General features: G+C 49.1%; 1 protein-coding gene across 4 annotated transcripts in view; it reads right to left on the bottom strand.

Annotated features, from left to right (window-relative positions):
• The window catches only part of ASTN2 (astrotactin 2), an 850,745-nt gene that overhangs the window by 717,822 nt on the left and 106,688 nt on the right, over positions 1-26,235 (bottom strand). For all 4 annotated transcript variants that reach the window (XM_077913090.1, XM_077913089.1, XM_077913088.1 and 1 more), the window contains exon 2: positions 11,477-11,664. In XM_077913090.1, the coding sequence (XP_077769216.1) occupies positions 11,477-11,664 (188 nt within the window). The remainder of the gene's footprint in view (positions 1-11,476; positions 11,665-26,235) is intronic.

Genomic DNA, 26,235 nt, shown 5'->3' on the forward strand with positions numbered 1-26,235 from the left:
CTGGGGGGTTTTGAGTGTGGAATTTTTTTTTTTTTTTTTTTTTTTTTGAGAATGAAGTCAGTTGTTTCTGTTGTCCTCATTCTCAAGCCTTCATGAAGAGGAAGAGCCAGCTGCCCATTTTCCACAGTCCAGACTCAGGCCTGTCCTACCAACCCATGGAGTCGTGTAGCTAGATGGGTATGGAGATGGGCCTCTGAAAGGTCCTTCTGCCTCTTTGTCTTGGTAGGAGAAGAGATGTCTTAGAGAGGTCACTTGGATTCAGAAACATTTTTTTAAGATTTATTTATTTATTCATGAGAGACACAGACTGAGAGAGACAGAGAGAGAGAGAGAGAGGCAGAGACATAGGCAGAGGGAGAAGCAAGCTCCTCACAGGGAGCCTGATGTGGGACTCGATCCTGGATCCCAGGATCATGAACTGAGCTGACGGCAGGTGCCCAACCGCTGAGCCACCCAGGCATCCCCAGAAACTTTTTTTTTAAAGTAAATTCTATGCACAACGTGGGTTCAAACTCATAACCCCAAGATCAAGAGTCGCATGCTCTACTGGTTGAGCGAGTCAGGGGCCCCGAGAATCAGAAACTACAGTTTGATCCTGGGCTCAGGCATTGGCTGGGTGATCTTAGAATAGAGATGTCTTCACTTCCTCATCCTCAGTTTTATCATGAGTCAAAGAGGAACAATAATAGTAGCAATATCAATGAATTTGATGACACAACATTTGTAGAGTTTACCTATTACATAATTTTAAATTTTTTTAAAAGATTTTATTTAAGGACGCCTGGGTGGCTCAGTGGATGAGCACCTGCCTTCAGTTCAGGGCGTGACCTCGGGGTCCTGGGATCGCTCCCCTGCAGGGAGCCTGCATCTCCCTCTGCCTGTGTCTCTGCCTCTCTCTGTGTGTCTCTCATGAATAAATAAATAAAAATATTTTTAAAAAGATTTTATTTATTTGAGACAGAGAGCAAGAGGGAGAACACAAGTGGAGGTGGGGGCTGAGGGAGAGGAGATGTAGGCTCCCCACAGAGCAGGGAGCCAGATGTGTGGCTCGATCCCAGGATCCTGGGATCATGACTTGGGCAGAAGGCAGATGCTTCACTGACTGAGCCACCCCAGTGCCCCTGTGTTACCTCATTTTAATTCCATGAGGTAGAAACTATTAATCTCGCCATTTTTAGTGGGGGAAACTGAGGCACAGAGCAGTAACATAACCAACGTCACACTGTCAGTTAAGCGGTAATGCCAGGATTCCATCCCAGGCAGTCCTGGGACTGACTGTTGACTCATGAGAACTTGCAAAGCTGGTACAGAGAGCTCCGGTATATCTTCCCCACTCAGCTCCCTCCAAAGTTAAAATCACACATAAAAGAATAATCAAAACCAGGAAACTAACAACCATATAACACCATTAACCAAACCACAGACCTTACTTGGACGTTACCAGGTTTTTCACTAATGTTCCCGTTTGGGTCCAGGCTCCCTCGAGGCATTGAGTTTCCAAGTCTCCCCAGTCCTCTCCTCTCTTAGCTGTGACGATTCCTCGGCCATTCCTGTCCTTTGTGATCTTGACACTTCTGAAGAGCGCTGGCCAGTTTTCGTAGAAGGTTGCTCACTTTGGGGTGTGACTGATGGAGTCTCATGATTAGAATGAGGGCACGCATTTGGGGCAAGCACACCACAGAAATGGCATCCTGCCTTTCTAGATGCTTCCTATCAGGGGATCCATGATGTGTGTCTGTCTTATTCCTGGGGATGTTAACCTTGATCACTTCCTTAAAGTGAGTTACTGGGTTGAATGGTGGACCCAAGAAAAGATAGGCACACATCCTTGACCCCAGAACCTGTGGGTGTTACTCCCTTTTTCTCAGTTTATTTCTCTCTGTCTCTGCTAGTTCCTGTGTACCTGGCATAGGAGACGTGCACAATAAATATTAGCAGGGTCTTTGCAGATGTAATTAAGTCAAGGATCTTGCAAAGGTCATCCTGAATTATCCAGGAGGGTCCTAAATCCAATGACACATGTCCTTACGAGAGACACACAGATGAGAGGACATGGAGGAGAAAGTGATGTGAAGACGAAGGCAGACGTTCGGAGCTACGCAGCCATGAGCCACAAAACGCCTGGCGCCTCCCCCGTAAACTAGAAGAGGCAGGGGATGGATTAACCCCTAAAGCCTCGGAGCGAACACAGCCCTACTGACAACACTGAGTTTGGACTGTTGTTGTGTTAAGCCTCCTGTTTGCAGCGATTTTTTACAGCAGCCCCGGGAAGGTGTACGAGTATCCACTAGATTCTCTACTCTAAAGCCACCATTTTCCTTTTATAATTAATAAATATCGGGGGGGGTGATACTTTGAAATTCTGCAAATATCCTGCTGCTTCTTGAAGTTTCACCCATTAATTTCAGTATACATCAGTGGATCTTGTCAGTAGTAATTATTACAGTGGTGACTGCGTAATGGTGATTTTCCACTTTCCCTCTTTCCCTCTACATTTATTAATTGGGATATGATCGTAAGAAAGAGTTATGTCTTCTATCCCATTTATTTATTTAGTCGATTATTTCCATCAGTATTTGAGTCAATATTCTCAGTAACTCCTGCCCAACTTAGCTCAAAGGATGTTTGTGAAGGCTAAGCATGAGGGCGAATTAGGGGAAACTATTTTATTTTATTTATTTATTTATTTTATTTATTTATGACAGTCACACAGAGAGAGAGAGAGAGAGAGAGAGGCAGAGACACAGGCAGAGGGAGAAGCAGGCTCCATGCACCGGGAGCCTGATGTGGGATTCGATCCCGGGTCTCCAGGATCGCGCCCTGGGCCAAAGGCAGGCGCCAAACCGCTGCGCCACCCAGGGATCCCAAGGGGAAACTATTTTAAAGGGCAAAAGGAAAAGAAAGGGATCTTCTCTGAGTGCTGTTCCAAAATGTTCTGTGTGTCTTTTATCATTTACCTCTCCCCTCAGCCACATGAACGGGGGATCCACAGCCTCACTGTATGTTCAGGAGAAAGAACCAGAGAGGCTCAGAAATGTGCCTAAGGACAAACAGCAGTCAGGGACAGGGTCACAATTTGAACCCACACTTGTCTGTCCAAACCTATGTTATTTCCACCAAATACAGTGTCTTCTGAGGATCAGGAGAGGGGGATAAATTAACTGAAGGAGGAGCTGGAAGCTCTACTGCACCCAAAGCCACACTCACTGGACATGGGGGTGACTCAGGGCTTGGGGAGAAGGGGAGTCAACAGCACCAACGCTGCTCCATGCATGGACACAGCCCCCGCCGCTCATCCTGTGCTGTGAGCTTACTGCACAGAAGCCCCAGGTTAGGCAGGTGCGACAAGAAGCTAGAGGAGGGGACGCCTGGGCTGCTCGGTCAGGTAAGGTCTGTCTGCAGCTGAGGTCATGGTCCCGGGGTCCTGGGATCGAGTCCCGCACCAGGCTCCCTGTCAGTGGGGAGTCTGCTTCTCCCTCTCCCTCTCTCCCCTACTCATGTGTGCTCTCTCTCTTTAATAAAATAAATAAAATAAATAAAAATAGGAGCAGCAGCTGGAGTGTAAAGGTGTGGGATGACTATGGGGGGATCATCCCCTCGACTCTGCCAACCTGCCTGCTGACCTCGCCCCGCCCTGCTCACGCCAAGGCCCGGCCACCGCTTTTTCTGGGGCTTGGGTTCTATCTGCCCTTCCCACTCTCCTTCTGTTTCTCTTTCATTTCTTTAAAATATTTTATTTATTTATTCCTGACAGACCCAGAGAGAGGCAGAGGCACAGGCAGAGGGAGAAGCAGGCTCCCTGCAGGGAGCCCGATGCGGGACTCGATCCCAGGACCCCAGGGTCACACCCTGGGCTGAAGGCAGGTGCTCAACCGCTGAGCCCCCAGACTCAGCCCCTGTTTCTCTTTCCCTCTTCACTTCACTATGTGGCTCCTTCCTCCCTTTTATTCTGTTTCCCTCTTTCCCTGCCTCTGCTCTGTCTCTTAATCCTTTCCTGTCCATTCCTGCCAATCTCCCTGTAGTTTCTACATCTCTCTCATTGACCTTGATTCCCTTTTTCTTGGTTTATTTCTCTCTGTCCCTGATAGTTTCTGTAGACCTCGCATAGAAGGGGCACTCAATAAATATTAGCAGATGTCTATATTTTTCCTGTCTCTCTCTGCCTCCCTCTGTCTCATGATACAGATTTTTTTTATGATGCATTTTTTTTTTCTTATTCCCATCCTGCATTCCATTTTGCCCAGAAGGTTCAAGCCACTGCCCCCTGCCGCCCCCAGGATTTTCTGTCTGGGCTTGACTGTTGGCCCAGATGAATGGGGTCATCAGAATGGAGAACATCCGTTTTCTGGCCTCCTTTCCTCCACCTGTAAAATGAAGGCGGGGGTACGGCCTGCTGCCCCCACATGCCGTGCGACTGCCCACATGCCCGTCCTCCATAAAGGACAGTGGACACCTGCTGGTGGCTCTGGACTTGGCCACATAGTGTTTGGCCACAGAATGGGAGAGAAGCCCTGTCTCAGCACCAGCTTTAAGAAACATCCTAGCTTTCTGCCCGTTCTTTTGCTCATTCCCTCTGCCATGGAAACCAAAGAGGTCTCAGACTGGGGCTCCCCTTGAGCCAAAGTTCCGGAACGAGGAGACATGTAGAGCTGACTGCAGCCGCCAACGTGGAAGGTGCGTGAGCAATAAAGCACTGTTTGGTCAGTCACCGAGATTCAGAGTCATCTGTTTGTGGCACGAACGTGTGAAGGCTGACTCATCCAGAAGAGTTGGGTTCGGTGAGCTCTAAGGCGCTTTCGACTCCGACGTTCCAACCGTATTTTGTAGTTCTGTTGCTTCTGGGGACACCTAGCCAGATGCTTCCATGCACATGGTCTCAGCTCAATGTTACGATTTTAATTTTATCTCCATTTTTGCAAATGACCAAACAAGCAGCTCAGAGAAGTGAAGACATCCCAATCCCTACACCTGCTACGCAGTAGACTCTCAGCTCCTGACACCAAACTATGGTGTCTCTACTTCACTATGCGACACCCCTAAACATTGTGGGAGATAAGCCCCATTTCCTATATGGCTTATTCTTCTCATGTTCCCGTAAGTCTAGCTAGAGACCCGTTTAGTGAATCCTTGTTGTTGAGGCAAGTCAAGACCAAGCTACAAGGTACGTGTGATTCAGATTTTTAAAAATTCATAAATGTATTTGTGATTTTAAAAATTCCACTTTCTAAAAAAAATAAATGGGATTCATATGGTATGGCCCACTTACATAAAAATGTACTTATATCTGTATTGGCAAATTTCATTATGTCTTGCAACTGATATAAGCTTGACGATCTTGATTTATAGATGGGGGTCCTAAGACGAAGGAGGGATGTGACCTGCCTAAGGTCATGGAGCACATGAGTGGCAGGGCTGGGACACTTGAGTCCCAGGCCACAGTTCCGTGGGCTAGGTGTGTAACAAGTTTTTTTCCAACCGCTAGATTTTTGTCACCTTCCCTTTTAGAATAATGTCTCTTAGGATAATTTCCCCACCACTCTGCTTTCTACCCAAAAGGCTTATGGGACCTGCAGTCTATAACAGCTTAGCTTCTCCTACTTTGGCTGCCCTGGGCATTCTTCAGGAATATTGCTTATAAATAATACAGCAGTGGCATTTATTAGTGAAACTGTCCCCTCCTCCAAAACATACGTTGCATTCCTGTTGTCCAGATCCTCAGAATGTGACCTTATATGGAGACTGGGTCTTTACGGAGGTAATCCAGTTACAATGAGCTCATTACGGTACGCCCCAATCCAATATAACTGGTGTCTTTGTAAAAAGTGGAAAATGTAGATGTAGAGACAGACACACGCACAAGGATGACGCCATGTGAGAATCAGAGCTATGCTGTCCTGAGCCAAGGAACTACCAGGAGCTGGGGGGTGTGGTCTGGAACAGATCTTTCCCCTACTGCCTTCGGAAGGAGCGCGGCCCTGCCCACGCCTCGATCTCAGACATCTAGCCTCCAGAAGTGTGAGACAACACATTTGGTAAGTCACTCAGTTTGTGTACTTTGTTATGGCAGCCCTTGGAAACTAATACACTTAGAAAGAGCAGAGTCCTAACACCTATGAAGACCGGACTACGCGTCAGGCTCTGGCATATGTTCTTTATGTGCATCATCTTACAACAACCCCTTTAGGCAGGTCCCTCCATCCTCACCCCATTCCAGATAAGGAAATGAGGCAGGAAAGAGGCCCTCGTGACACGGGTAGGAAGTCAGCCATGGAGCCAAAATGTGACCCCAGGGACCCCGATCCAGAGTCGTTGGACATGAGTCACATTCGCTGTGCCTGCGTGTTCCCATAAGGAGAACAGGACTAACGATGACATCTGTTGCGTTGGGATTATTTAAAGAATTGAATGAGTGAAATATATGCTGACAGTATAACACTAAGTGTCATAGCAGTTCTCATTAAAATTATTAAGATTCTTCACTGTTCTATTTTCTCATACTTTTTCTAGTTGTTGTTTCTCCAAACATGTGATCCCCAAAAGTAAAGACACTGTTTCAGGTCTCATCCAGAACCTCTAAAACTCTTGTTCAGAAAACCCATCTTTCATTAACACAACTTAAAATGTGGAATCTTTTCAGCAATCAGAGCCCAGATAGTTGGCTCATTCTGAGCTCGTGGTTGACTTTTTAAAAGCCTTTTTCCCCCTTTTTTCTTGCAGATAGGATTGTCATCGTTAGGTTTAGTAGGCAAGTAAACCATTGCATGATTGAGTGATTAAATCAATGAACCAGGGAAGGCATGGTATGCTGTGAACGAACATTGGAATGGTTGGGGAAATGATCTAAAGTCATTTTTCACAGAAAGCTTTAAAAAGAATTATCCCCATATCACACAAATCCTTTAAACAAAGCTTCTGATTGAAAATGGTAATAATAATTTCTTAGATTTATGTGGCATTTTATAATCCTCAAAGTATTTTTCTATATATTATTATGCCACAGAATCATACATCCTGCAAGTTTGAAGGAGCCACGATACTCTTCTAAATTAACTGTTATTCCTCTCAAAATCCTGATGAATAGTGCTTCTAGCTTTTGCTTGCATACCCTCAGAGACAAGGAACTCACTACCCCCTGACTCAGTCCAGTATCAGATAGCTCGAACACTTGGAAAGGTCTGTCCTGCCACGGACAGGGATGTTGATCCCTCGTCACCGCCCCCTTACTAGGACCCACCAATATAAATCTGCAGCATTTTCTATGGAGTGGTCCTTTGGAAACAAATGTATTCTCGAAGGTCTTCTTTTCCTCCACACCAAACCCAACATTTCATTTCATCCTCTTTCTCAACATTTGTCACCAATGTTTGCCACCACTGTGGTCATGGGAGCCAACATTCCGATAACAGCTACCACTTTTTGAGCACTTACTGAATACCAGGCACTGCTTCATGCAGAATTATGCTCAAGAGCAAAGACTCTCAATCTGGGCAGACTAGAATCACAATCCCAGCTTCTGAACTCATTGGTGGTATAAACTTGAGCACGGGGATCCCTGGGTGGCGCAGCAGTTTAGCGCCTGCCTTTGGCCCAGGGCGCGATCCTGGAGACCCGGGATCGAATCCCACATTGGGCTCCCGGTGCATGGAGCCTGCTTCTCCCTCTGCCTATGTCTCTGCCTCTCTCTCTCTCTCTCTGTGTGACTATCATAAATAAATAATTTTTTTACATAAAAAAATAAAATAAAATAAACTTGAGCACGTTGCAAAACCTTATTAATTCCCAGGTTCCTCGTGTGTAAATGAGAGGAATAGCAGCATCTATCTTTTAGAGTATTAGAACAATTCAATGGAATGATGCATACGCTACATCTAGACTACACCAGGCATACAGCAAGTCCTTGATGATGGTGGCTATTACCCTCATTGTGCAGGACACAGGCACGTGTAAGCTCATTCAGTACCTAAAAAAACCCTCTCAGAATTGGGGAATATTATTCCAGTTTCACAGATGGTGATTTTGATCTGACCAAGGTCATAAAGCTAGCAACAACACCGTTCAACCTTGGAGTTGACTTCCAAGTCATAACCCCCGCTTCATCTACCCATAGATTCCACTTAAGGAGGGAGTCTGTGCATGCATTTGCTCCTTCGACCTTCTAATTTAAGCCAAAAGCTGATTCAGAGGGAAGAGTAATGGTAGTCTATATTTGCACTGTAAGGGTGAAGGTTCTGGAATCAGCCCATATAGAGTGAAATACTGGGTTTACCATTTAATTTTGGTGTGACCACATCACATCAATAGCTACCGATTGTATTAATATCTCAGGCTCAGGAATTAACAAGCCCAAAGAGCAAGCCAGTTCTACTCCAGTAGGCCTGGACTGAAGCAGGTTCCAATGACTGAGCTGAAGCTGGTTGCCCTGCATGGGTGAGCAGGAGGTTTGTCCTGCGTAAAGGGAATGCAGAACACTGACCCTGCCTGATATTTCTTAGACATTTGACTAGACGATTTGGGTCTTCTCACAAACTATTTCAGATTTTCACCAAAGATGCAAACAATGCAAAACCTGATAGACCAGGATCCATCTTGTCATGAGCCATTAGTTTAGAATCTTAGGAAAAGCCTGATCCCAGAACTGCCTCTTGTTAGCTTTAGGCAAGTCAATTGTACTCAACGAGTCTCAAGTTTCTCATCTGTGAAATGGGGAAACAGATCCCAGCCCCCGTGAGTGCCATTTTGAATGACTGCTTAGGGGAGAAGAAACACTTTTTTTTTTTGTCCCTGCTGAATTATCTGTGGCCAGATCGGCAAGGACAGAACCTTATCTAAGCCACAGAGAGGCATATCCTTCAGGCCAGGCCGTGCTGACTGCCTGGGGGAATCCTAGACAATTGTAGTCTATATTTGGACTCCTGTTGATCCATTTATGAAATGAAAGAGTATAATAAACCAGCACATCATAAAGGTTTCAACTAAAGTGCCCATAAGAAGAGCTGATGGTCTGGTATGCCAAGCTCCTCTGATGCAAGTCTTTGGTGTACCTACACAACAAGTAGTAGTGACACCCTCATTTATAGATGACAAACTCCAGGCACAGGGAAATTTAAAACTTTGTCCAAGATCTTCTAGAGTGCCAAGTGGAAAATAGGACTTTACATCCAGGCAGGCACCCAGGCTCTAACCTCCACGTCACCCAACTTCTGGATAAGGGGCAGGTGTGTCCCACCTCAGAGAAGCCAGGATGCCATCAATGAATGCCTTAGGGTTCACAGTTTTCCAGTCATGACTCTGCCTCCAGAGGCTTAAGGTGAGGACAAGAAAGATCCAGATTTTGGAGCCCTGAAGGCGGAAAAGAACCATAGGGACCACAAGGTGGTAGCCTTGGGCCACTTTAGTGTGTGGGCAGAGAAGATCTGGATTGTCCCAACCACCACAGGGCCTCCTCTGCCAGCCACTACTCTGCCAGCCAATCTGGACTTACGGGGAATTTCAGATTCACGTGGATCTTAGTTCTTCCCTTTAAGCGGAACTCACTGAGCAGAATAAAAAAGATGAAGAACACCTACGGTCCTCGGGGAGAGAGTGTGATTTAGTGGAACTAACACCGAACCTGGAAGCAGAGGAAACCCATTCGGGGCTCATTTATAATTGAGGTTATACCATCTAGGTTATGGGGTTACAGGAAGGTTGTATAGAAGTAAACGTGGTGCCCAACACAGACAATGCTTAGTAAATATTAATCAAAACGGAGCCTCACTCTCAGACATTAAAAAAAGTCACACCTCTCGAGCCTTCTTCGCATCAGATGGTGTCCCACGTCCCATGAGGGCTTTAGCAAGTACCCTGAGATAGTGCTTACACACTTGCACCCCAAAGTTAGCATGCAGGCACTCACTTTGCCTGGCATGTGGCTGCATCATTTGCAAAATATATATATGGGAAAAGTCTATCACACTCATTCCATGAATAACACAAAGGCCTTGATTTGTTCTTCCACGTGATGAGCATGCGTTAGGTCCAAAATTAACATTGCTGTCTGGCTGGGGTATGTGTGTGTTTTTCCAAAAAGAGAAAACTTCCAAGCTCTTACTCAGCCCTAATCAGAATGTCTAATGCACTGTTAGAGGAACCAGAAGAACCGAGACCGAAAGCAAAACGCTGCCCCACTGTAGACGCTCAATAAATACTATTGAGAAGGAGTGGGCGGTAGTGCTACTGCACTGGGTGGCCTCATGCCAATTTCTTCACCTCTCTGAGCCGTACCTTTCTCACACATGGATTGGGAATAACATCCCCTACCCTCGTGCATCTGGCGGAGCTGTGCTAAAAGAGAAAATAATGACTTGAAGAGTGAAAGGCACTAGGGAGATGTCACTCGTAGCTATTATCAGATCTCTTCTTGAGCCAATTAGACCCTGTACATTCTGCATAATGAATTTGTTTTTTCCTATCTACCATGCAGAGCCATTAACTCCAGCTTTTTAAAGAAATCATTAATATGAGCCTACATACATTTTAGACCACCATTCAAGCAATTTAAGCCCTAGCAGCCTTCTCTGAAGAGACAGCAGACTCCAAGAGCTCCGGGTCATGGGGCCGGCCGAGACGGAAGGCCACTCCCTCTTCTCCCTGCCCATAACTTCATCTCTAACGTGGAGGCGACATGCCTGACTTCATGCTTTCATGGCAAAAAGGCAACGAGATAATGTCCACGAATGTGCCCAGCACAGTGCTTGACACAGGTCTAGATGGTCAATAAATTCCTACACCGAGGGAAAGCGTGTTGAGGACATAGTTCAGGCTTTGTAGGCAGACACACCTGGGGGTTCCGACACAGAGCTCCAAGAGCAGCTCCACCTCTTGCTAGCTCTGTGACCTTGGGTAAGTGTCTTTGTCCCTCCGACTCAGTATTCACAACTGTAACACGAGGGCAATGGAGGGGCTTCCCCATGTGATTGCAGCCAGGCCTAGGCCAGCCCCAAGGGCCACCACATACTATCTACACTGCAGGGGGTCTGACGAGGGTCAAAGTATCTAGCACATCAAGGGCACCTAGGAAAGGGCAGCACCTGTTCCAGGTTTGCCCTGGTTTTGTTTGTTCAGTCGTTCCTGGAAAGGCCAGTTGTATTTTGGAGCACGGCTCCCAGCCCCCGGCGGAACAGGCCAAGCACGTGATGGATGTTAAACAGCTATTCCCAGATATGTCAGCCAAAAGGCCAAGGAGCTGGAGACCCTTCCTTCTCTTCTCTGAAGTACAATTAGTTTGTCACAGCTGACAGATGATGGATGGGTACGCATCAGTCCAAGTGACACCACAGAACCCATCTGACCTTCTGTTGATCGTTCTACCCTCTTGCACTCAGCCCATTCTCTTCCTCCATCAGCCAGCAACCCCCGCCCCCCTCCCTAGTCTGCCCACCTCCTCCCTCACCTCCCACCCCCACCCCGGCACCTCACGCCACTCCCACTCACTCACCATCACGGAAATGTGGAGAATGTGCAACTGCTCTTCTACAATCTCTGAGGGCTCCTGGAGCGTGGGCGCGGTGGCCCGGGCCAGCTGGCCGGCACTGCTCATGGAGACGTGGAAATACAAGGTCCCGTTCTCCAGCCACTGCTGCCTCCAGTGGACCAGGGAGATGTCCGCTGCTGTGCCAGACATCTCTGCAAGACAAGACCGAAGGTGCTGGGTGAGCGGCACGCCTGGCCTTGGGATCCCGGGGAGGGGCGGAGGTGCACAGGTGCAGGAGATGAGAAGGCCCCACTCTGTCCCCAGGACACCTTGGCCTTCGCAGCATCTGTGAGCTGGAGACCACAGCTCCCACTTACAGGCGGGTCAGCGGTGACCAGGAATGTCCCCAAGCAACAGACTGGCAGAGGCAGACTCTGAACCCAGGTCTGTCTGGGGCCCTTCTGCACAGCGCCACGTGTGATAAGGGAATTCATTCCTCTCAATCAAACTAAGCACGGGATGCGAGTGCTGACATTGCCCCAGGAGGGCACGGAGCTCCAAGAAGGTGAAGGGAGGACATCTCCAACTCCGGGAAGAGCAGGGGTTCCGAGTGTGAATTCTTCGCAGGCTGGGCTGGAAAGGCTCACAGCAGACCTGCAGAACCTCAGAGCTGGAAAGGCCCAGAGAACACCCAGCCCAGCCTAGGTGCCTCAGGATTATCATCCTTCATAGGAAAGGACCTTGGCAAGTGGGTTGTTCTGAGCCTGCTTCTCCTACGTCAGTCCCATCAGCTCCATTTTTTGCTAGTGTATCTATTGCATGAGCAGCAAGGGAGCATGGGCACCAAAGTTTCCATAGCTTGAAAAGACTTTGAAAACCACCTGCCCATCCCGTGTTCTCATATGACCAAGGGGACATTAGGACCTGCTAGCAGGTTACATGCTTGTCCTAAAAGGACAAGGCCTACCCAGGTATCTTACAAAGAAAGGGGAAGGGTAGTAGAGTTCCTGGGGAATTATGAAGGCTTCATTCAAGCAAGAGGTACCACAGAGACAGAGGCGCTCCATCATAGATCAGTAGTCGCAATGACGTCGCAATGAGGCTTGGAACTCTGGACCCTCTTCCCAGGACACGGAGCTGACCTAGAGGTGGCATTCCCACAACCATCACAGACCTCGTACACGCGTGTGTGTACACACACACACCTGAGGACGACTGACAGGGAAGCTGAGTTAGAACTTCTTATCCACTCGGCTCTCCCCGTGCCCCACTGCAGCCCTCATCGTGTCTGGCGACACTGAAGGAAAAAGAGTCACCTTGAAGGGATGAGGCTGCTTACCAAATTCTACTGAATTATTCTTGTGTCATGCACTCCCCATAGACTAACTCCTTGAGGTTCATAATCAACAGTCCTCAGGGAAGAGCATCTGGCACTTAATAAGTGCTATAAAAACTTAGCTATTAATATTTATTATTATTATTAACAGGGACAGGATCTAATTGATCCTTCAGCTGCCACGGAAAAAATCCTTGAGACACCCTTGACTGCTTGCTTTCTCTCCCATCCCAGTCCACTAGGAGGCCTTTCAAGCCACCCCGAATGTGCCGCCCCCACTCGGCTCCTCTCCTGCAACCACCTGGGCCAAGTCACTACCCTCTCTTGCCTGACTTACTGCACACTGGGCTTCCTCACTGGACTCTTCTCTTGCCGCCTTGTCCTCTTGGTTATTCACACCCAGAAGACAGAGGAATCCTGCCACAACCTATTAGCTCCCATCACTCCTCTGCTCGAAACCCTCAACAGCCTCTACCTCACTCCAAGGAAAGGACAATGTGGCCAGGATGTGGTAAGTTATGAGTCCAAGTGAAAACCCGCCTGGGCTTCCCTTGCTGTGCCAAGGGTTGAGTGGCGATGGAGATGATCACGACACATCATCAGCTCTTAGGACATGGGCCCCAAAGGACCCCCGAGCTCACTGTGGGGTACCAGGGGAGGAGACTGGCTGGGTGCCCCTCCCTAGCACCGTCTCTCTCCCCACTGCCCCATCTCCTGGCCTCAGCACCCGGGGCGCTGGCAGCAGCTTCTCTGGCCGCCAGCCAGCTGGGCCAAGCCAAGGTGAAGACATTATGGTAAATGGCCTTGCCTGGGACCTCACTCAGGTTTCCCTCAATGCATCAAAGCCCAGAACCAGAGGCCCAGGGAGCCCCAGGCTACAAGCTGCCTCTGCAAATAGCTGTCTCTCATTCAGCAGCTGGAGAAAAATGACTCATGTGTCAATGGTCAAGCAGGCACTTGCCGTGCCACATCTGGCTGACACAGCCTGGGGTAGCAGAGGTGGAGTAAGTAAAGGAAGGCTTGCTGAAATCCATGCTTTTCACTCCTGAAGCCCTCCCACAGCCCGTGCTCAAAACCCCACCAGTGAAGAAGCCCGTCCTCCCCACGCTCAGATTAGGAAACAGAGGGTCACGAAGGGTTAGTCCCTCGCTTAAGGCCACTGGTGAATTTATACCCAGCTGGACCCAGTGGATTTACAGGCCACACAATTTCTACCATGCCAGTGGCTTTTACAACATCTCCTTTTCCTTGACTAAATTAGCCCATGAACCAAAACTAGATTGAGCTCTTTGTTTGCTACAGCGATGAGTGCACAGTCAGCAGACAGTAAACGTTAAATGATAATAACAGTGTGTGAAACACAGTAAATATTGAATCACAGAGATCAGCTCTGGACTCACTCTATTACAAAGGAAGGAAACTGTTGCTGAGACGGAGAGGAAGGCCACGGAGCCTCAAAGAGAAAACCGCCCTGGCGGAAGCATTCATTCATTCCTATGTGTGTGTTTGTTCACTCGTCCAACACAGGATTGAGGACCTACTCAATTGTGGCCCCCGTAGTGGCTCAGAATGTGGAGGGAAATGAGGCACAGCCCTGCCTTTAGGAAGCTCAGCCCTTCTGTGGTACTCCCCAGCTGGCACCCCACTGCCCACACATGCATATACTGCCCATGCCCACATACTCTGGCCTCAGACCCCGCCCATGACCCTGGGTCTCCAGCTACCACCATCCCCTCCTCATGCACCCCAGTCCTGCAGGGCTTATGACTACTCCTCAAACAGCCCAGGCATAAGGACTCTATCTTATCTGTCTAGAACTCTCCTCCGAGACCCTGCAAGCCACCTTCCTCTCAGTGGTGGCCTCTCTGTCCAAGTGACACCTGCTCAGAGAGCCTTTGCCAGGTGTAGCTGAAGCTCTCCTCTCTCCACACATCTACGCTCTATGGGACCCCCTGTACAAAAAGTTTTTATAGTGCTGAGGACTATTAGAAAGTGTCTGTATTTTCTTAAGCATGTATTTAAGGCCTGTCTCTCCAGGAGAGCAGAGACCTTGCTTATTTCCTGCCCTATCTCAAGGATCTCTAAAAGTGCTTGGCACATAATAAGTGCTCAGTGAAAGAAAAAAAAAAATGACTGAATTGCCAATGATGAATACACACACACACACACACACACACACACACACACACACACACATAATAAGATTATGGATGTAGTGTTAAGCTTCATTGCAAAATTAAAGAAAAAATAAGCAAAGGTCCATTGGGAATTTGAAGGTGTGACAGGACCCTCCTGGCTGAGGGACAAAGAGCTACTCTAAAAACACGGCAGCACGAGCATCGCATTGAATGAGCGTATCACTGGCCTCCAGAGGAGAGGAGGAGGCAGGGAGACGGCCTGGGTGGCTGGGTTTCTCAGGGCACCGAAGCCGCACGTGCAAGCAGGAGTGTGGCGGAGTGTCAGTTGGAAATGTACTTCAGACGCAAGGTTAAGGGCTTTGAATCCCTGGCGACAGAGTGTATTCTCTTCAGCAGGCAGTCGGGAAACAGCGAAGCACACTTGATCAGAGAGCCAGTCCTGTGTCCATTAAAAACAGGCCAAAGAAATACTAGCATAACCAAGGCCAGCTCTTGAAATTCCCTGCTGATTGATTTTCCAATTGCATTTTCCCCTTCCTCTTCCCCTAGTCCTTCCATATAAACATTTCATTGAAGTCTTCAAGTCACATTACAATCAAACTTAAAGCAAAAGGGGGACTAAACGCATTTGGTCGGGAACCAAGACGATTCCCATAAAGGCAGATTATGCTGACATGATGAATATAAAATGAAACAGCAGATATTAAAGTGGGAGAATTGGTGCACCATGCCTTCCGGCGGTAGGCCGACGCCGGTGCCCGCCTCCCTCCCACCTCCGATAGCTTGGTTTCATATTGGAATCATAAAGAAACACAGGGATTGCCTTTTCACCTTTCTCTGTTCTCCCCCCATGGGCTGCAACTCGTGAAATATTCAACAGGGCTCAAATCCCCTCAACCGCCCCGCTAAAGCCAAGCGAGAGGATCAGCCTTCATCAGTGATTCTGGGTAGACCGCCATCCTGCCTCAGCAGCCACAGATGCCTTTCAGCCTCCTGGAAAAGAAATAAAAATTCCCGAAGGCGTGTTGTGCTTTTAATTGGCTTGTTCTTCCTAATCTATGGCACTCATTGTATTTTTATTTAATTCCTGAAGGTCATTATGAAAATAAGCAGCTCTTCTGATCACCAGCCATCTTGGTAACATCTCCCAAGTGGCTAACTAACCCGCCTTCTGATTCCACAGCTCCAGCTGACCCTCCAGCAGATTATTCGCAGAAGGCCAGAGAGCACTTCTGATGAGTGTGCAAATGGTCTTTGCTTCACTGGGGGCGGGAAGGTAGACATTTCATGAGATGAACTCACTGCCTAGGTACCAAGAATTGAGAAAAGTAGAGATGGTGACTTCAACTGCCCTTGCCACCAGCTATCCCAGCATTCACAGGGAGGAGCCGTCATCGCTACGAGGCAAGTCCTACTGAGTGACTTTGGGAAGCAGATCTCACACACACGCCCTCCCTTTCATCTCCACAGTGGTTGCCTTAATGCCGACCTTCATCACCCCGCTTGTGGAGTATCTCAAATGGCCTTGGGCCAGCCAGGGTCTCATCACAGAAGAGAAGACCCACTCGGCAAGATCACTGAGAAGTATTTAATGACGGGACCGCTGAGAAAGACTTTGGAAGTACGTTAATCAGGGTTCTGCAGAGAAACAGAACCAACAGGACATATATCAGTATATAGAAAAAAAGACTTATTTTGAAGAGTCAGCTTGTAGGATTATCGAAACTAAGAAGTCCCCAAATCTGCCATCGTCAAGCTGGAGGCCGAGGAAAGCCAGTGATAGAGTCCAGTCCAAACGTGAAGTCCTGAGCATGAAGAGAGCCCATGGTATAAATCCCACTCTGAGACCAAAGGCCCAAGAACCCGATGTGCCAGTGCTTAAAAGCAGGAGAAGATGGATGTCCCAGCTCTAGCAGAAAGCAAATTTGCCTTTCCCCTACCTTCTGGTTCTGTTCAGGCCCTCAAAGGGTTGAGTGATGCCCACCTGCATGGATAAAGGCCTTTCTCCTTCACTTTGTCTATTGATTCAAATGCTAGTCTCTTCCAGAAACACCTTCACAGACACATTCAGAAATATTATTTTACCAGCTCTCCCGACATCCCATAAGCCAAGTCAAGTTGACATGTGAAATTCATCATCACAGGCAGGAATAAGGCAAACCGGTGATGAAGCACCTCAAGGCTGGCAATAACAAGAAGCTGTCACCCCCCCAGGCCTGAAAGGGGTGAGGGGAGGGCGGCGTCTAAAACCATGGAAGAGCCATCGCTGTAGGACAGGACTGCCAGACAGGAGCTGTGGCCTTCAGTAGAATAATCCCACTACTGACAAGGAATGGCCCATCATGGAGGTCGTGGGGTAACAAATGATCCAACTTCACTCTCCTCCTACCTGCTAATCTCTTACAGGTGCCTTACATGGACCAACTCCAACCAAACACCCAAGGGTGGAGCAAATCACACAGGTCAGCCTTCCAGGGCCCTCAGCAGGGACGGAAGGGTGAAGAGTGGATCTCAAGGGGCCAATGGAGACCATCTGGAAGGCCCCGATATGCTTACCTCCAGGCTTCCTTCCAACCCTCATTGCAAATGGCTACCAGGGTTAATTTTCTAACCTGTAAATCTGACCACATCATTCCTTACTTGAAACCTTTCGATGGCAGACTTCCTTCGTGGAGCCTGCTTCTCCCTCTGCCTGTGTCTCTGTCTCTCATGAATTAAATAAATAAAATCTTGAAAAAAAAAAAAAAACTTTCAATGGTTCCTGATTCCCCTCAGGATAAAACCTAATTTCATCAGCCTGGCACCTGCATTTCTCCCCTGTACCTCTCTCCACTCCTTTCCCTGCACTGACACATTAAATCTTATCAAATATTTATGCAATCTCCACATCTACTACGCTCTTTCCTAACTCGATGTCTTTGAAGATGCGTTTTTGTTTTTTTTCAAGGCCAAGAGAAATCAGTTTAATTCTATAACACATCATTTAGTTGCCTCGACTGAAAAGGCTTCTTCAGAGTCCGGGACAGCCTTTACTACTCAACCCCATCCTCTGCTCTGGAAGGTTTCCATGACCCCTATATGAGCTAGACACTCCTTTCTGCTTCCATAAAGAGGGAATCTTGCATTCTACATAAGATCACAGACCCTGAGAGACCAACTGCTTGAATCTGAATCCCAGCTTCCCTATGTTCAAGCTATGTATCTTTGGACAAACTCATTGTTTGTGCCTCAGTTTCCTCATCTGTCAAACGAGGGTAAGAATGGTGCTACCTCATAATGTTAATTTTGAGAATTAAATGAGATAACATAGAGTTGTTTTAGCATCAATCTTGGCCCTTGGTAGGCATTCCAGCTACCTGTGTTACATATGATTTCATACACACTATTATAGCAACCTATTTTACCACCGTCTTGGTCTTTGGTATTTATCTATGCAGTATTTGGTATTTACCTATGTTAAGATGATATGTTTATACAGCTGACCTCTCTCACTGGACTCTAGTGCAGGGACACATCAGAGCCTTTTGTATACCCAAGTGCCTGAGACAGTGGCCAAATGCAGGGCAGAGGGCTCTGTAAATGTTTGTTGAGTTGAACTGAGCTGTCCCCATATCTGAATTCACAAGGGTACTCCAAGGGACAGAGAGAAGAAATGCCAACTCAGGATAGCCACCATGGCTTCATTCCCTTATAACAATAGTACAAAAATTTATTTAACATCTGGCTCAAGTTGAGGCCCCCTGGAGAATGCAAATGAAGAGAAAGACGTTAAACGTTCTAGGGATTTGCATTTCTCATGGAGACACACAAGAAGTTTATAGAGAGAATAGATGTGTATATTCCCCCGGAAAGAAACAGACTGGAAACAAACACGGGATCAAGAACACTGCTCTTTAACTGGCAAGATCACAGGTGATCTTCATCATGATCTGATTCCTGTTCCTCCACATCTCCTCCATTGAACATGCATCACCTCTGCATCTGCTAGATGCAGATACATGCTCGCTTTAAGATTCACTTAGTCAACCAACCTTTTCTGAGATCTGGCAGTGAGGGACTCTATCCTCCGGAGCTTGGGCCAAGGAATTGGAGAAAAAGTGTGCTATAAATAACTATAAATCAAAGTAGAGAGCTTAAAAGAGAGGAGAGGACTTCTGGCTGGATCTAGAAAGCTGCTTTGTGGAGGAGCCTTAAAGCATGGGCAAGATTTCAACAAGTGGCCGTGTGTCAGAGGGCATCGTAGATGGAGGAAGGGCACAAACACAAAGCGGCAGGACTGCAGATGTGCCAAGGGGTGCAGTGGGGGCAAGCCATAGCAAAGGCAGGGGCTCTTCATTACAGAGGAAGCAGAGACGGAAGGCTACAGCAAGTCTGCAGAGAGGGAAGTAAAGCGCGGGCTTCCATGCCTTACCCATGGGCTGCCTCCCAGCGGAGCAAAGAAATATTAGGTCCCACAGGGGAAATTTCACGCAATCAGACTGAGCCCTAGTTTAGAGGCTAGTGAAGCCTTCCAAATACCGTAAATTAAAGCCTCTATGATTTTCTTTATTTGTAAAGTGTGTATGCGGTGGGAAGGGTTACCAGCTGTCCTACGTATATCACACGTAGAATCAAGAGAAAATAAAGCCATGCCTAGCAATGTGCTTGGACATCTGCAAAGTCCCACACTTAGTCCTAAAAGCAAATGCAATTACCATCCCTATCATTCAAGAACATAGGTTCCCTGGGGGCGCGCCCAGCTGGCTCAGTGGGTAGAGTGTGCAACTCTTGATCTAGGGGTTGTAGGTCTGAGCCCCACTTTGGGTGGAGAGATTACTCAAAATAAAAATCTTAAAAAAAAATAGAAGCTAGCTTCCAATAAATATTTATTGACTCTCTAAAACGTGCCAGGGCACAGCGCTAGATCCCGTGCATAGACTAGGTAAAAAGATCAGTTTGATTGCTGCCCTCACAGACCTTCCATTGCGGGATGGATGTCCCTCCACCGCCACTAAGCTGCAGCAACACGGCATCTTCCCCTCCTTCTGTTTCTTCATCCATTTGCCCATTAATCATTCATGCAATCCTAGTGCAAGATCGCATCTGCTAGGTAATTGCTATCCGGAGTGCTTAGCATACAGTAGGTACCCAATAAATATCGGTTGAATGGATGCGTCACTCAATGCACATTTTATGAGTTCCCTGCCCTCAAGAAAATCACAGTCGAGGAGAGCAGAAGAGGAAAATCAATGAAGGTGACAATCCCGCGGTTCTGGCCACGAGAAGGAGCATGCGCAGGGTGTCACGGGAGCACACGTGAGGAGGGCGTTAATGCTCCTCATTTATCAGGGTCTGGACAAGGTAAGCAGGCCGAGTCTATAATCTGGACATTTTATAAGTCTACGAGATCCTGATGTCGGACCAGGTTACACGTCCGTAGATGCATCACTGTGGTGTGCAGCCTGGGAGGTTGGTAGAGGTGACAGCGCGGGCGGGGACATAGCCAGGCTGTGGCAGGTGGAGGGGAACGCTGCAGGAGGACCTCAGACCCTCTCTTTCCTCAACCCCCATCCATCCACCCTGTCCCATCTCCTTGAGGAACTGTCTTTTACCAAAAATAAATAAATAAATAAATAAATAAATAAATAAATAAATACATACATACATACATACATACATACATACATAAATAAAAAATAAAACAAAAAACAAACAAAAAAAACCCTGTTTTCCCTAGCCACCCAGTGGAGATAAATAATACAGTTCTATCCGGCTAAATAAGGGAGGGGAAGAAAATTAAGAGTTATTGGCAAGGAAGAAAAGCACATCGCTTCAGATTCTATTTGAAAACAGAGAGTTGATGGAACTGAATCCTATTACTCCTGGTTATTCTCTTCTGAACCATTTACCTCCCTCCTTGCTGCATTTTTTTCCACCAGGTCTTCCTTTGTCATTTAGCTTCGGCCCATGCCCTTGGTTTCTCCATGTGTTCACTGTTTCTCGCTTCCTTTTCTTTTCTTAATGCACCTGATCGATCGATGACTTTTTCTCCCCCACCCCCAGTCCGCAAGGCTGCAAACTGATGGGGACAGTGAGCCCAAGGAACCAGGGCGGGGACTGACGTCCGCCCACACCTGCTTGCACGCAGGCCCTGGGTGAGGCGTGGGGAGCCCATGTGCCCCAGGGAGCAAGGAGGGTGCAGTGGGCCCGAGCCCGAGGCCCGCGGGCGCCTGCACTCTCTGCTGTCTTCCATCTAGTAAGCGGCAGCGCAGGGAGGGCCTCCAGCTCTGCTCGCGACTCTGAGCCCAGTGGGCTCTCCGCTGCCCCAACCAGGCGCAGAAAAGGAGTTTGCACGTTGAGTACAAAGGCAGAGGGACGGAGTGCATGCTGGGGGTGTGATGCGAGGATCAGGACAGCATCCCCCCAGCTGCCAGATCTCAGATCCTACATTCCAGCATTAGGAAATCCTTTGCTGGGGTTCAGGGTCGCTGTGGAGCCCTCTGCTTTTAAAATGCAAATCTTGGGCAGCCCGGGTTGCTCAGCAGTTTAGCACTGCCTTCAGCCCAGGGTGTGATCCTGTAGACCTGGAATGGAGCCTGCTTCTCCCTCTGCCTGTGTCTCTGCCTCTCTCTCTGTGTCTCTCATGAATAAATAAATAAAATATTTTTTAAAAAAGATAAAAATAAAAAAAAATAAAAGATAAAATGCAAATCTCTCCCAGAGACGGAGGTGAAGCTTTGTGTCTGGGGGTGAATTAAGCTTCTAAGATCACTTTGGTCCCTCCGGCTGAGCAACCCATCCAAGTTAGGTTCACCCCTCTGAGCTTCGCTTGCCTCATCGGGAGAATGGGAATCCTAAAAGCAATCTCTGACGAATGTCCCGAGAATTCAGGGTGACTCGCGTTGGAAGGAGCCAGCAGGGCCTTTGGCGCCTACATATTCGCTGACAGCCGACTGCCCACCCCTGTCACCCTTTGCCCGTCCCACCACTGTCGAGACAAGAATCGGGTTGTTGGAGGACGCCGTGGGGGATGGCACAGTACCAGACACAGAGGAAAAGAAGGCAGAGGTCACAGATCCAACTTCCTGCTTCACTTGGAAACGGTCTCCACGACCACGACCCTTCTGTCTGGTTCCCTGCAGCCACCCCTTCCTTTTTAAGTCATCTCTACTGGCTAAAGCCTGGAATCACAGAAAACCTCACAGATGAAGGAGTGTAAAGGGATGGAGAGGAATGAGCTAATGCACCATTTTACTGGCTAGAAAATGTGGACCAGAGAGGGGTAGGAGCTTGCCCTGAGTCACACAGCCTCATAATCTAACGATCTGCAAGATAAATAAATAAATAAATAAATAAATAAATAAATAAATAAATATCTGCAAGGATCACTGGGGGCTAGAGACAAAGATTGGGGTGGGAGTGGAGCCTCCCGGACTCCTAAACATGGTTTACGGAATTGCCTCGTACCTCCAGCACACCTTCAGCCCTACTCATGGTTTCCACTCAGCTCCTGACCTCAGGGAGTCTCTCTGCCCACGCCCACCTCTCTCCCTCTGTCTCTCAAATAAATAAATCTTTAAAAAAATTTTTTTTTTAATTCAAGGCCCAAGAGGGTGAGACTTCCTGCTCCATCGTCACAGATGGGACACTGAGGCCCAGTAGGTGCAAAGGGTCAGAGAGATTGAGGCCCAGAAGCGGGAGGAACCGGGTGAAGGTCTCTTAGCCTAAGAACACACGGGTCCCCCGTGCCCGGCTCACCCCCTCCCTCGGCGGCGCCCCTGCACGTCCAGTGGCCGTGGACATGGTCACTCAGGAGCTGTGGGCGGGCAGCACGGGGCCGGGGCTCACTGCTGCGCCCCCTCCTGCCCCCCAGGCCGCCGAGGCCGCGCTGCTGCCAGCACACCGAGCCGTCGGTGGTGGTCCTCACGTGTCCCCGCCGCCCTGCCACCAAGGGGCGTCTCCGCCTCCTCCCCTCCCCCTCTGGCCCCCGACACGGCCTGTGCGGCCTCCCCGCCCAGCTGAGCACCTCCCTGGGCCACCAGCAGCCACGAGGGCGGCCAGACGACACCGGCCCTGGGGACAGCTGCCCGGCCGGCCCGGCCCCAACTACCAGCTCCAGTCATCATGAGCTTCAAAAAAAAAAAAAAAAAAAGAGAAAAGAAGAAAGAAAGAAAGAAAGAAAGAAAGAAAGAAAGAAAGAAAGAAAGAAAAAAGAAAGAAAGAAAGAAAGAAAAAAAGAAAGAAAGAAAGAAGAAAGAAAGAAAGAAAGAAAGAGAAAGAAAGAAAGAAAGAAAGAAAGAAAGAAAGAAAGAAAGAAAGAAAGAAAGAAAGAAAAAGAAAGAAAGAAAGAGCTTGAAGTCACTAAGTTCCTCGTGGTGTTGGACACACTCAGTGTCCCCACCCCGTGAAGCCGACATGGGGGGAGTTGGGCTTCTCCCCCCCCCCCCGCCCCCGCCTGCCCTGCTCCCTGCACCTCCCAGCTTCCCAGGGGGGACGGCCGCTGCCCCAGCGGCCCACCCTCGCCCACCCCGCCGCCCGGACCCGGCGCCTCCTGCCCGGGGCCCCCAGGCCCTGATGCGCAAGCACGAGTGGGGACTAACGGCCCGTGGGTAGGCCCCGTGCCTGCCCGCCCTCAGCGCTCCGTGGTGGGCACCCCACGCTGCCCCGGCCGCCGAGGACCCCTCCCACCTGCAGCCCCACCACGTGGTCCCACCGAGACCTGGCGCCCACGGCGCCCCGTGGCTGGGAAGGGCAAAGGCCAGGCGGCCAGGCTGCTGGCCAGGGGGGTGGGTGCGTGAACCGCTGAGGGCCTCAGAGGAGGTGGCAGGAGGCCCAGGCCATCCCCAGGGCCCCTCCAGGCCACTACAGCGACTTCCTGATGGCAAACAGCGTGGGGCACAAGAACTGCTGCGACCATGGCTCGACATCTTTTTTTAATTTTATTTTATTTTATTTTATTTTTTTTTATTTTTATTTACTTTTTTTAAAGATTGTATGCACTTATTCATGAGAGACACACACAGAGGCAGAGACACAGGCAGAGGGAGAAGCAGGTTCCCCCTGGGGACCCCCATGTGGGAACGAACCCAGGACCCCGGGTCACGCCCTGAGCCGAACGCCGACGCTCAACCACTGAGCCACCCAGGGGCCCCTAGACAGCTTTTTATTTGTTTTAAATGCCAGACTCCTGGGTGCCTGGGTGGCTCAGTCGGTTAAGCGACCAAGTCTTGATTTCAGCTCAGGTCATGATCTTAGGGACCTGGGAGGGAGCCTGGCATCGGGCTCCTCACTCAGCGGGGAGTGTCCTGGAGAGTCCCTCTCCCCCTCTCCCCATGCCCCTCGCCCCCCCCCATGAGCTCTCTCGCGCTCTCTCTCTCCCAAATAAATCTTTAAAAAAATAAAAATAAACGAATGCCAAGTTCCCCAGTGAGATGATGGAACGTTGTTCCCACGCGGCCAGGCCAGCGGTCAGGAAAGACAAACCGCGCTCTACTCTTGGTTCTGTGGCCCCGCATGAGGCATTTGTACCTGTGGACCTCAGTCTTCTCATCCGTCAAATGGGAGGACTAACTGCTCTCCTGACTCCCTCACTGGGTCGCTAGAGAAAGTAACATAAAGGGAAAAACTCATGAGAACATACTCGGCGTAAACTCTGTGGCAAGGTCCTAGTTGCGTCTCGTACTAATCACCCCGACGGAGCGATGGAAGATGGCCGGAAACGGGAAACCACACGGCTCGATGGGAAAGGCTGAAATCCCTTCCCATTGCTAATACCCGGCTCCTGACGCAGCACAGGCTCACCGGGGGCCGCCTTGGCTCCTCCAGCCTCTAGCTTCCTCTACCCTCTAGAAGTCACCTAACTTCTCAAGGCCTCACTTCCCCATAGAAACCGAGGAGAATAACGTCATAATCATCACGGGAGAGCGACTGTCAGAAGGGTCGGGACTGGGCCACGTCCCAGGGCCCGGAACAGCGTCTGGTATAATGTAGCCACTTAATCTAAATAACAGAGTGACTGACAGTCATGAAGTGCTTACTGTGTGCAAGGCTCTGCTGCCAGCTGTTTGCACAGATTTTCTCCATTCGTCCTCCCGACATCCCGAGGACTTGCAGATAATAATAAATCCACGTGCGTGTAGTGTTGAGATAATATGTCAGCACGAGACCTGGCACCAGCACAGGCTCAATGAGGCCCGCCACGGTGCACGCTGCTCCTCCCACTGCCTCGTCCGAGCTACACAGACACACGGCCTTTACCCCGCTCCGTACACACATTTGGGACTGCGTGCTCTGGAGCTCTGGGGCCTGCCTCTGATGGTGAATCTCTGGAGACCAGGAATCGTGAGCGTCCAATGACCTCTGTAGAGCATCGTGGTTACAATCCGGAACATCAGCAGGATATGGGGCTCGAAATCACGCCCCCAGAATCGTCGTGCCCCACCCTCCCCAGCCCTCACCTCGCCTTGCTGGCTCTGCTTCCAGGACCACAGAAACCAAATGCAGACTGAGTCGGCTCAACAAACACTTCGGGGGGGGGGGGGGGGCTCCACTACAACAAGCCCTTTGCTGGGGCATTCAGGCATCATTTCCCCAAATCTCCACTTCTCACTTAGAGTCAAGAGAATCCAAACTCAGGGAGTTGACCCAGATTACACAGCAAGGCCAGGGCTGGGCTGGCGAGAATCCGGCCTCTTGACCCCAAGGACAGACACTTGTCCTGTGCCTGCCAATTTCTGAGTAGCCTCCTGGCGCCACCAGACTTGCTGTTTCCCCCAGGGAAAGGTGCGTTCTTCCCTGAATCTTATTTTTCTCAACCGTAAAATAGGAGCAGCCATCCTTAGAGGCTGCTCAGAGTAGTTACTGAGAATGCCCTGGTGGGAAAGGTGCTGGAACCTTACTCTCCACTTAATGGAAACTGCCGCCATCAGAGAACCCAGGGACCTATGCCTTCCACCCCACGGTCCATCCGTATGTGTCGGTTCTGAGAAAAGCGGGGCCTACCCACGTGGCATCCCATGCACCTCCAGCGTGGGCATTTTACCTTTCCTGAGGATCCCTCTTCAATGACCACCGGTGGTTTACCTCTTGGGACCACCATCGCCACCACCTGGTGCCTGTCCAGTGCATAACAGAGAATATACCAGAAGGAACCATGTTGCCAGAAGACCTTATGATGGGCCAAGCGTGCCTGTGTACAGGGAGCACCAGGCGGTTTGCTGGCCCGGGGAGTGAGGATCAAGTTAGACAAACCATCTCTAGAGACTATGAGAGCATCACGCCAGGGAGTTACAGGTACCTAGGAAGTCGAGTTAGCACAACCTAAAAACAGC

This window comes from Canis aureus, chromosome 10, assembly GCF_053574225.1.
Source record: "Canis aureus isolate CA01 chromosome 10, VMU_Caureus_v.1.0, whole genome shotgun sequence".
NCBI lineage: Eukaryota > Metazoa > Chordata > Mammalia > Carnivora > Canidae > Canis > Canis aureus.